Source organism: Harmonia axyridis, chromosome 2 (genome assembly GCF_914767665.1).
Source record: "Harmonia axyridis chromosome 2, icHarAxyr1.1, whole genome shotgun sequence".
NCBI classification, from domain to species: domain Eukaryota; kingdom Metazoa; phylum Arthropoda; class Insecta; order Coleoptera; family Coccinellidae; genus Harmonia; species Harmonia axyridis.
Genome location: NC_059502.1, coordinates 32,090,871 through 32,103,779, shown reverse-complemented (window position 1 = coordinate 32,103,779; position 12,909 = coordinate 32,090,871). Strand labels below are relative to the sequence as shown.

Genomic DNA, 12,909 nt, shown 5'->3' with positions numbered 1-12,909 from the left:
GATAACTGCACGAATTTCATCTTCAAGGTATTGAATCGATTGTGGAGCATTAGTATACAGGGTGTTTCATTGGGAAACGGAAATACTTCACAGGTGCATAGGTGGCACCAAGGCGGTTCTGGAAATAACCCATTTATTGGGTCTTACTGTCTTCGTGGCCGAGATACAGGGTGTTTTATGAATTTCACCCGTTTCTTTCTGAGGCCATATCAAACGAACCACCCGGTATATTTTCTTCATATTTGGGAAATATGTTCCTAATTGAGAGCCCAAACGTAACATACAATAACCGCCTTGAAAATTCAGGTCCGGGTTACCAAAAAATTATGAATCGTTTGAATCCTCGAAAAAACACCCTGTACATCGGAATTTTGAAAATCTGTTTTTATATTCGGTAACACCACTAAAAACTAAACTGAGACGTGTACTTCAAATTTTTCAGTTTTACTGCAAAAATTTTCAACGTAAAAGTGAAGTTTTTAAGAAATTGGATACCTGAAAGTGGTTCGAAGTGACTTTTAACAATGAATTATCAAAAATATTGAATCCATAATTATTTCAAGATTACTTTGTAATTCATTTTTACATTGGTTTTTTTTTATAGCTGTATACTATTTCAGTTTTTATTTATTGAGAATTGAGTTGCATTAGGTTGATATAGTATATTTTGAAACAATTATGAACAAAATAATGAATTAATCTAAACTATTATAAACAACAATGGTCTTTTGTCAAAGTGATGGTTGTCAACCTACTTGATTGAATACGATATTTTATGATTATTCCCAGTAGTGAAAAGCTCTGCTGAAAGACAACAGACTTCACACACGAAAGAGGACTATGATCTCAATAACTAACTCGTAGATTAATCACTAAAAGTTACTTCAAACCACTTCCAGCAAACCAAATTCTTAAAAAATTCATGTTTTCGTTGAAAATTTGTGCAGTAATGAGAAACGACGAGAGACTGAGAGAGTAACTCAATAAAAAGAAACTGAAATGTTATACAGCTATAAAAAGCAAGAAGCCAATGTAAAAATGAATTACAAAGTAATCTTGAAATAATTATGGATTCAATATTTTTGATAATTCATTGTTAAAAGGGGCTTAAACGGGCAAAATTCATAAAACACCCTGTATCTCGGCTACGAAGACAGTAGGACCCAATAAATGGGGTATCTCCAGAACCGCCTTGGTGCCACCTATGTACCTGTGAAGTATATCCGTTTCCCAATGAAACACCCTGTATACCTAGTCTTTCATGTGACCCTGAATAAAAATTTCTCTAGGTGTTAAATCACGAGATCTCGGTGGTCAATTGTGATCACCTTTTCGAAAAATAACAAACTTTTGTTGCAAAATTGTGATAGTTTCATTGTTTGTGCGGTACGTTGCGCCGTCTTGTTGAAAATAAACGTCGTCCACATCAATATCTTAACCAATTCCGGCCATAAAAAATATTAAAATAATGATCTAGAGTTGAAAATTGTTATATAATATAGTTAGAATTAATCTTAACAAATTAGTTCATTTCTTTTACAATACTTCGAAGATAAGGCTAAGTGAGTCTGCGGAATGAAAGATGATACAGATTGCTGTATACATCTTACAAGAGAAAATCTTCGGTCGAAGACGGCCAGGATGCCTAAAGAAGATTTTTTTAAAGCCAGACTTCTAATTCAGGTATAATAATAAAATTTCAGAGGAAATTGTAATTTCTTACATAGAAACCGCAACAGTGTTGCTCCGTTATGTGTTACTCTGTCAAGAAATGTAAAACAAATATTTCATTGCGATTTCTGCAAATACGAAATGTACGGACGAGAATTAACCAAAATAATGAATTAGAAAACCTGCCATCAAATGTTGGAAGCAGAAATTTTATTATTGTACCAAAAATCTAGGATGATTGAGAAGGTGGACCAGTCTATTAAAAGGTGGGAAAGCATCAATAATATCAATGGCGTGGGTGAAAAAGTTCTGATGGCGTATTTTTCTGAAAAGTTGAAGAAAGCGTTGTTGGTCGTTGTTGGTGTATGAAAATTGTGACATTTCTAAATTCAGCAAGTTACTGGAAAAGTGGAGAATACAAAACTAAAAAGTCCAAACTGCTGGAGTCAGATTAAATTTCTGCCAGAACCTCCTGAAGTTTATTTGTTTATGAAGGTTATTGCTATTTTTGGTGTGCATGGAGCGAATAGGTCCGAAAAATTAGACAAGTTAGAAGTGTTTAATGTGGACGACAGAAAATCGCGTGTACTGAAACCAAGCAGGATAAAACGTTTTGTATTAATGACAAGAAAAATGCAGTGAGTTCCTGGGAAATTTTGAGAAAGAAAATTGCCTTATGCTCTAAAAACGTACCTCATAGTATTTTTTTTTGTGAATTGCGACAGCAAAAAGTTATAACTCAACCAGTTGGAATATATTGTATACAGGGTCCTGCAATAAAGCAGGTTACTTTTGAAAAAATGTAAGGTTTTAAACTGTGTACATCATCATGGAAAAAAATACAGGGTGTTACATTTGAAACACTCGAAAAAAACAATTTGAAATTCTTCATATTTGGACATTGTAGCAGACACCCTGTATAAAAGAGGTTGATCATTTATGAACGATGACTAGGCAAATTCTTAAGTTGAAAGAAATTCTGATCAAATTCATGTTTCTATCGCTTCTGAAAATCGGTAAAGAGCTTTTACCGAACTACTGTTTCGTCCAAATTTTGCAGTTTTTTCTGATTTTGCATCATGATAGAGGTATTGAAGAGCATTGAAAATATGCAAAAATATAAGGAGTGTTCCATTTAAAAAACCAACCATTTGTGGAATAATTTTATTTATGAACACCCTGTATATCAGAAAATAATTTAAAGAGATGCAGAATTGAAAGTACAAAGGGAAATGCTTTTCAACTAAATTCCTAAAACTTCTGGTTTGGCAGCTATAGAAGCCTTACGTACTATTGCAGGAACCTGTATAAGATGTCCTAACAAATTGCAGATTTTCTGAAACTACCGAATTAAGAAATATACACCAGACATTGTTTCCGTTGTTTTTCAGCAACCATGTTGGCAAACTCTGATGCTGATCTGTTGTAGATTCTAACATTGAACTGTCAATGGCAATAAGATCGCTGTTTCCGAGTATGTATACTTGGTGGACCTGAAAATCAATCGGTTCAAGTTTCTGAGCAAACGAGTACAAGCTGTGATGTTCCAAAAATAGATGTTTCTAATAATTTTAATTGAAAATTACACTTGTTGTTAATCCTTCCAATTTATGTTTTTGAATTCATGAATTTAATTGAATAAAAAAAGGTTGAAACATTTTATCTACCCTTGCTGTTGAATTGTCACTTTGTCTACTCAAAAGAGTTACTATAACAACATTCCAAGATTAGATATAGCAAAAATATATCTACATTTATTGTTCACGTGAGGCTCTCTAAGAATGGATTTATTATTTTTAGCATCCTGATGAAGGAGCAAATTGTATGCACCGAAATATATAGATGTACATGAACAATGATTGTTTTTATTTGAATGACCCGTCTTTGCCTAGTACAAAATAAATAACTCTTTAGAAAAAGATATATGTATTGTCATGATGATCGCCTACATCCGCATCGGATAGGCATCTTGAGAAGATGTTTCATTAGTCATTACGATGCGTTTCATGAAACTTTAGGTAAATGATATTTTCCAGAAAGTTTATGGTTTTTGTTATAGGTAAGTCGAATGGCAAAACGTTTCGTGTACTAACAATGGTTTCAATTGGTACGAACCAATTTGTGAGATATAGAAGTTTGGAAGGCACTATCTTTCAGTTGAATGAACGACGCTATTTATTGACCTTTTCTTTCAAAATTAATTCCAGTCAAATTATAGTTAATGGTCTACCAGAGTCAGGGCGAAAAAAATTCCAGTGCATATTCATGGCTATTATTGCATGCGCTGTATCAGTTCTACAGGGTGAGTCAAAAATTTGTAACCATCCTCATCCAATATTCAAGAAGATAATTGAAAAGAAATACTCAATATTTCCGTGATTACCGTTCGGATCGGATTGAGACTGTATATTTATAGAATAAGTATTTCAAGCTTCATACAAAATTTTGTGTAGATAGCATCATTAGAACCATAAAAATTCAAGCAAAATCAGAGTATTTAATTGATTCAGTCCTTACTTGGTGGAAAATCATATTGATCTGGTAAAAAATAAACAAACTGGAAGAAACTTCAAGAAAAGGATTCACGAACACCAAAGGAGTCACATTGGTGATAACATTTTCTCGTTATATGCAGATCATTTATCAGAAACCGGACATAATTCCAATTATAATTACAAAATACTCTATACCGAAAATAAAAGCCACCGTTTGAATCTACTAGAATCACTAGAGATTGACAGGTACAATTCGAGACATATTTTGCTAAATTCCCAAACAGATGTAAATAAGTCTCCGCTTTTGAACATCTTTAAGTAAAAATTTTTGGAAATTCCAAATTACAACAAATAAAGTAATATAGTACCCCGAACCGAGAAGACCGTTGACCCATCAAAGAATCCATAAATTAACATTTTATTGCTCCATAGGCACTCTCATTTTTGTGTATATATAGCACTTTGCAATGTAACCCTGATGAAGCCGCTTAGACGGCGAAACAATTGTCGTAAATAATAAAATCTGTGGAAAGAATTAAGTGTTTACATTCATTTATTTTTTTACCAAATCAAAATCAGAGTTCTGTGGTCTCCAATCGCCTAATTGACGTATAAATGAACGAACGCTCATTTTTTGTTGGATGCTTTATTTATCCTAAAAATCGCAAAAAATATTTGCGATGAACTGACAGAATGGAGGACTGTGAAGAAACTAAACGACAAATAACTCTAAAACACCTCGTGAGCTCAAAGGTCAACTGTGTTAAGCGTCAAAAAGCATTTCTATAATTTCTTTTCGAATCACCTATTGCCTGTAGTTTCCCGACAGAATCTATGAGGAACTCCAAAATAACTCGCTCTGCAGTCCACGATCATCCTGCAGATCGGGTCGCGCGTGGAATCTTTACAGCTCAGATGGTGCCGAACAGCAGAGCCGAACGGGAATCGACCCACAAACTGTTGCACCTAAAATACGGCCTTCAATACACAACCAGCTCATACCCATACCTGAATATTGACATTTGACCGTGCGGCAGCAGTTGTTTCAGTGTTCTGTGGTGCTTCGGGGAGTTCGCTTCGCGTGCGTTTCATGACGTCACGGATTTGAATACTGCACGATTTCATTTCTTCTTTATTGAAATAACCGATTATTGAGAATGGCGGAAGAGGACAATATGACCGAAGATGTGGATGTTAATTCTAAATTCGGATTCAAATTTAGGGGCAGAAAGGGTGCTCTGAAAAAGAAAAATGTGTACAATATCAAGGATCATACGTTTATACCTAGGTTTTTCAAACAACCTACATTTTGTTCTCACTGCAAGGACTTTATATGGTGAGTACCTAGGATTGGTGAGGTTTTTTCATTCAGAAATTTTCCGGGAATCTGAAAGTTTCTATGAAAATAAGGGTGGACTGTCAAGACCCGCTGGAAAATTTTGGTCGATAATAAAACAATTTTCTGAATGAAATATATAGAAACTGAGAAACATTCTGAATAAGCAATTGTAATAAAGTTTTTCCAATAGAGGAAATAGTACAAATGAAAGATCATATTCATAGATACACCCGAAAAAACAATGTCCTCTCATAATTTCCTCGTCAAGTTTAGTAATTCCAATTTGTCTGTCGATGTGAAACTATTGTATAGACAATACTGATGGTCCTTTCGTCATTGTAATCGAAAATCGTAATTCAGAACACATACGGAGGGATCTGGATTCATTGGAAATAATTGGCTTTAATTGATTCCACTTCAGTTGGACAGTGCGAATGTGCGACTATGTTCAATCGGGATAAAAACATTCAGTCCATCAGAACTATTCTGCACAAGCTTTATGTTTAACGTAAAAAGATTAATGATATTTATTCGAAAAATTACGATACCATTAAGCTTATCTAGGTACTTACTTTTTGACATGCAGATTATCATAATGACTCTCTAATTGTCCCTAGGAGTTGTTTTTTTCTGCTTGATGATATCTGTAGATCAAGCGAACATAATGAGCTCTCCTAGGATAGAGGTATTAGTTTAGAGCTATCAATGAAATAAGTGCCGATTTTGATTCATTGTTTCTATAATTATTGAGGTCTAAAAATGGAACATATCAATTTTCTTTAGAAGGGCATTCATTTAAAAATCAAAATGTAAAATTCCAGCATTGAAAATTCAAATCAATAAGTTCGAAATTCTATAGTGTATGAATGAATGTTTTTTTTTTCAATATTTTGTTTATGATTATAATTTATTCACAGAACTAGATATTTCATTTGAACCTAAGGAAACATGAAACTCAATTGATGAGGAACATTTATTGAATACAGGATGAAAACCACAAATCCAAACACTGAAAATGAAAAAAATAAATAAATAAACTTATAGAAAACGTGAGAAATCCATAGATAGTTATCGAGAGCTTCCATTTTCACTATATTTGTATACTGCGTTCGGTATTTGCTTTTATTCTGTCATAGGAATAAAATAATAAATACTATCGTACAATTCTCTAAATTTCTTCCGACTTCTAACTACTCAAGGCATTGTCCTAATTATTTGCCAAGTATTGCCAATTCTGGAAAAAAGTTGGGCTCTCTGAAGTAGGAATTTCACTAAACCATATCAGAAAGTTATTACTGTAAAGTCAATACCAATTTTTGCGATGTGAGAACTATCTCATGAATATACCAGATTAGAAGCTAAAAAGTTGAAACTTATTCATTATCGAAGTATTCGCTTTGAGCAGTAAAATTAATAATAGGTAATTAAATTCCTCGAAAATTTCGAATTTGAGTTTCCCTTTTAGAACAGAAACAATAGAAATGATCATCATTGTGCACAATAACACATTTTTGATTGAAAAGAATCAATGAAATAATTTACAGTTCATATTACACTCAAAGATAAGTAACGTGACATAAAGACAACAACCAATATTATTCGTGTTTATTTGATCGTTTCGTGGAGCACAAACTGAATTTTGATGAAAAAATTTATTTATGTAGTTTTTCATCTATAATAAATCATTTAATGGATTCGGTCCTTACTTGGCGGAAATTCATTATAAATAAAATAAAACGAAGTAATTTCCACTATGTTATTTAATTGTTAGCAACAATTGTTTCGCCACACTGTGGCTTCATCAGGCTACATTTCTGAACTGATCAGTTCAGAAATGTAGCCTGATGAAGCCACAGTGTGGCGAAACAATTGTTGCTAACAATTAAATAACATAGTGGAAATTACTTCGTTTTATTTTATTTATAATAAATCAATTGAACAAAGTTTCGAACCCCTTGTCTTTTTTGCGTGTCTGTACCGTGAACATTGATTTAACACAAAAAAGTTGCAATTTCCATAGCATTCCATATGATGAAATGTCGTATTTTACAGTATTTATATTATTGCTACAAATAAATATATACATCTTCATTTATGGAGAACCAATTCCTAAAAATTACAGCATGCAGTCTCAGTTTTGAATATTATATGAGCTACGAAAATATTAGAAAATACCACAAGATAGTTTTTTTTTTTTTGGTTTCCACGTCATTCATAATAAAGATTTAAAAGTATTGGAGGGATAGATGGAACACTGAATTTGGTGCCGATTTTTTATGATGTTAGATCATTTTTCATGAGGAAATATTCAATACTTCCATTAAGGCAGATGCCAAAGGAAATCACATCAATTAAGCAAAATAAAGTAAAGATAGCGAACTGCTCTAGTTGACAAAATGTCTTTCGATTCGAAAATGTCTCATTAATTAATTCTACCTTAGAATGTAGAAGAATTCCTTATCTCTATAATAAAAATAGGTATTCAGATAACTAAATCTAGACTTGATCGATGAATATAAAGGAATTATATTAGCTATAAAAGAATTTTTGCATTACTGAGCTTTTTGGTAATTAATTCCTCACAAACCTAAACCATATAATTTCGAAATAAAATCCAAAATCATACTAAAAAATTTTCTATACCTCGAAACTGGTTTCTTATGAAAATCATTGACGATGCATTGTTTAATACTCGGTTCAATACTTTGGGATTTCAGGATCTTGAAATAAATGAGTGCTGTTCGCAAATCAGCGATGTCAAAAAATGGGAAATTTTTGAAAAATTAGAATAAATAAGAGAGTGTTACTGCAACACACATTTTATTCCTTTATTTTTCTTGTCTTCTCAGTTCATTTAATTGATATTTATAGTTGTATGACATCCCTGTTACCTCATCAAAGAAATCAATCTATCCCCATGATATTGCTCTTGTCTTTCGTCATTCTGATTTCGGAATGGTTGAAAATACTTTAAATGAAGATTTGAAAATTATGTTAAATTATCTCCTTGAGTGGCGTTCATAACCTTTAATCCGAATGAAACAGTTGTTTTCTGTTTTCATTAGAATAATCAATAAAAATATAGAAAATTGAAAGTAGCTTTCAATAATTCCGTCTTAAATCATAATTATACTATACTACCGAATATTTTGGAGTTAAAATTGATTCTTCTTTGCATTTCAAGGTTCACTTGGGGAATTTGCGTATGAAATCGAAGTTGAGAAATAATATTCTCCAAAAATTAGTTGGTACTGGTGTCAGTAATCTTAGTACGGTAGTTTTGGGCCTTGTTTTTTTTTGCTGCTGAATACTGTTGTTCTGTTTGGTTCAACAGTGCTCATGTTCATGAAATTGATGCACAGCTTCACGTTGCTATGAGAATTATCAGTGGAACTATTAGATCTACACCTTTACATGGGTTACCCTAGTGCTATCACAGCCTCATATTCGTAGACAGGTAACAGTCAAAAAATCTTGAAATAAATTCAAATTTTACCAGAACTTATTTCGAACCTCCCAGATACTAAAACTGCCAGATTATAACCACGTAAACCTTTATGGATTACGTAGTACTTTAATCTAATGAAGGTTGTCAAATGCATTCGGAATGGAAGTCTAATCGTTGATCCTTCAGAGAAAGTTCCAGGTTTCAATTCTTCTAGGAAAATTTTGTGGACTTCAAATCGACTTAGGACTGGTCATGGTAGTTGCAACAGTATGCTTTTCAAATGGCATTCTATTGAAAGCCCTTCTATGTAAACGTAAAAGCAACCGTTGACTAGTTGGTGAATACTCCTCCAATTTATAAATTTCAGTCTCAGATTCTTTTTTAGAATGGGTAACTTTAAATCGTTATAATGGAAACAATAACATTTAGTACTCCTTTCTGGTTCTTTTCTCTTTGATTACAGAGTTAATTATAATATGTACGTCGTCAAATTTTGGTGAAAAGAAAGGATGGAAAAAAAAATACACAAACCAATCACAACACCCATACAGGGAGACAGAGTTTTTGCTGAGGTTTTCATTTGTGCTCTTGTTGAAATTACATTCACTCTGCTTATACTGAGATTTTATCTACAGATGGTTCATTGTTCGAAGTTAATAATTTTTTGTATTGCTGTATCTCAAAAAAATATGTATTAAATAATAATAATAATAAGAGAGTTTATTCAGAATATTGCATAAATAAACTCTATAATACTGTAGAGTTAAGTTTAGAATATTAACTGTGCACAGCACAGCATTTTCGGACTTGAAACGACCGTTCAATCAAGGTAGTTATCATTTAGTAGGTATACCATTTAGTATCAAATTTTTTGTTTCATCGTTTCTGCGTGAAATATTTTGGTTGGGCAGCCCATATGTGAATGCTGATCAGACACCGTTTATGAATGATTTGTTGATCAACATTGCTGGTTTTTCATGAGTTTTTTGTAAGTTACTTGTAACTGTACGTATTTATTATCAGAAAAGTTGCTTATAGATCAGATCGAAAGTCACTTCGTTTATATTTTGACAGTTTAAAATGCAACGCGCACTGATTACTCATGCGGGCCTCCTCAAAGCGTCGAATATCTCTAGACAATTGCATAAAAAAAGCTGGTGGCGAACAGACCACCAATTCAAGTTCCAGGTTCAAAAACTGCCAATTCTCCAAAGCATTTAGGAGACCGATCAAACTATCTGCCTATTGAAAGTCTGTGGTGTGCGGCCTTTCTCTTCACAAGATGAGGAGAGTAACAGAAGCTCTATTCGATATACGTTCTCGTATACATACGTTATATCTGGTCGATCAGGCCGTTATCATCATACAAAGGATATTGTGTTGAGTATATTAGGAGTTTCAATTTTCGATATTAATGCATCATGGTTGAAGATTTAATGAGTATTGAGATTTTTTGATGAACATGTTTGAAATTTGATCTTATTCATCTATTTTTTTGCAAATTGAAAAACGCACTTGATAATCAGAAATCAGAATAATTCAGAGATATTATTCTCCAATTATTTTGGTTCATTTCATTATGATCATCAAATATGATTCTATTAAAATACGTTGAAATTTCGACGGAAACTATTTTATTATCATCTTCACCACATGCATAATAATATAAGAGCTTGAAGAGTGTCTGGAGAATACAATGCGGAAAACTGTTCGTTTGGGTTTAGCTGGGGACGGTGAGAATATTTTTGGGAATATATCTAAATATCGACGAGATCGCAAAGAAGAGGACCAGACACGTGGCTCAATCATTCTTATATTTAGGATTTCCAGAACCTCGATTCTCGAGTGTGATAGAAAAAAATAAACCTGGTGATCGGTAACTGATTTGGTTGTATCCTTTGTTTGAAAATGACAAGTCCTCAATCTTGGACGTTGGGGTGGTCGAGAGGGATGTTCCCCGATGAGCAGTCTTACCAAAGCTTCAAACCAATCAAATATTACAATTTTTGATAGATACTAACCTATCCTATAAGAAAACATCAAAAATTCCTTAGTCAATATTTTATTTTATATGTATCCGACATTCCGTAAACTCAGAGACATGGAGAAATATCTATGGCACTTTATGCTGACGATACCTTCATTCTTGCTAGTTCGTGGTGTCATCATCTCGAGAATTTCAATCATTGTTCGCTCGATGGAGAATTGAAGTAAACCCTGAGAAGAGCGAAGCTGTTTTTTTCAGCTGAAAGAAAAAAGATTCGCAAAAACATGTCGTAATGTTCGGTTGGAGGATCGAATGGAAAAATGAGACCAAGTATCTGGGAGTGATACAGGATACTTGGCAAGAAGCTCACTTGAAATCAACACGTCTCATTATCTGTACGAAGGATCAGACAACAACAGCTACCGCTACTTCAGCTGCTTTCCAATCAGGTGCGTGTCACCCCGGGGCTCGGCGCACTAGAGCTTTGAGTCCTTGCTATGAGTGGAACGCGCCAAAACGAAACTGTCAAATTCAACGTAAACAAACCAGCGTTCTACAGCTGTCTTGTACTTTATGCGAAGTAACGGTCTTCTTTCTCTCTCACACTTGTCAGGGCTCGAAGCCCCGCAAATGCGGGGGATGCTTCAGGGGAAAGGGGAAGGTAACGCGAGGGCTTGACGTCCTGTTTACTGGAACACAACAAGTGCGCTTCGGTACGCTTCGGAGCTGTACCGAGGAGCTCCTGACGTTGGCTGGAAAGCACCTTTTGTAAATGCAGCTAAATATCTCTTTCTAACAAGCTTCTTCTCTACAAGTCCACCATTTGTCCGGTCATGACTCACGCATGCTTGGCTTGGAAATACGCCGCAAAATCCTATTTCTTAGAGACTTCAAGAAGTACTGAATACGATCTTGAGAAGAGTCATAAATGCACCATGATTGGTCAACAACGTAGGAATATAACGACAATAAGATAATCCTAGACGATCATTCAAAGGAGCTAAAACCGAAAATGGAGGAAGTGTGTATAAAGCCAAATAATAATAATAATAATAGTATTGTTTATTTCCAGAATTATTAGCATACAGACAATAGAATGGAAACAAGTCATATTGGCACATTATTGCCTAAAATCATTATGTATGTATCATGTATGTATCACAGAATACCTTGAATTCATACATAGAATAAGGTTCACATTTCAATATAAATTGAGATAGGGCTTTTCGAAAGGCTTAATGATCTTAATTTCTCTAGGAAGATAACTAAATAATTTAATTCCCATATACATTGCACTGCGTTCAGTAAGTGAGTATTTATGCGCAGGAAAAAAATGTGAGAACATTCTTCTAGTATTATTACAATTCCTGTATGCATCCCAGTAATTATTATTTTTGACGAAAAATAACAAAACTCTGAATATATAAAGTCCTGGGAGTGTCATTATGTTATTGCTCCTAAATATGCCCCTGCATGTAGACCTGAATTTCATTCCAAAGATAGTTCTTAATGCTTACTTCTGAACAATAAATATACCTTCTGCTTGTGAGCTACCACCCCAGAATATAATTCCGTAGGACATCAGTGATTGGAAATTCGAATAATATAAAGTTTTTAATGTCGTAGTGTCAATTTGATATTTCAGGACTTTAAGAGAGTAAATCGCGATATTTAGTCTTTTTATAAGGGCATCACAGTGTGGACCCCAATTGAGGTTTTTATCAATCATAATGCCCAGTACTCTTGTTTGTGGGCTTACTTGTATAGTCTGATCGTGGTGAAATATATTATTCGGACAAACTATGTTCGATCGTATGTTGTTGAAAAACACGATATTAGTTTTCGATGTATTGAGCACAAGATTATTGTCACAGCACCAGTTCTCTATCCCACTCATGGTCTTCGTTATTTTGTTAGATACACTCACTACGTCATCTCCACTTACTATGACGTTAGTATCATCTGCGTA

The 12,909-nt window shown here is 33.8% G+C and overlaps 1 protein-coding gene across 1 annotated transcript in view; it reads left to right on the top strand.

The window, feature by feature from the left end:
- Positions 1-5,156: 5,156 nt before the first annotated feature.
- Positions 5,157-12,909, top strand: part of LOC123674280 (protein kinase C, brain isozyme) — a 143,290-nt gene continuing 135,537 nt past the window's right edge. The window contains exon 1 of the mRNA XM_045609273.1: positions 5,157-5,502. Coding sequence (XP_045465229.1) covers positions 5,324-5,502 — 179 coding nt within the window. The 5' untranslated portion in view covers positions 5,157-5,323. The remainder of the gene's footprint in view (positions 5,503-12,909) is intronic.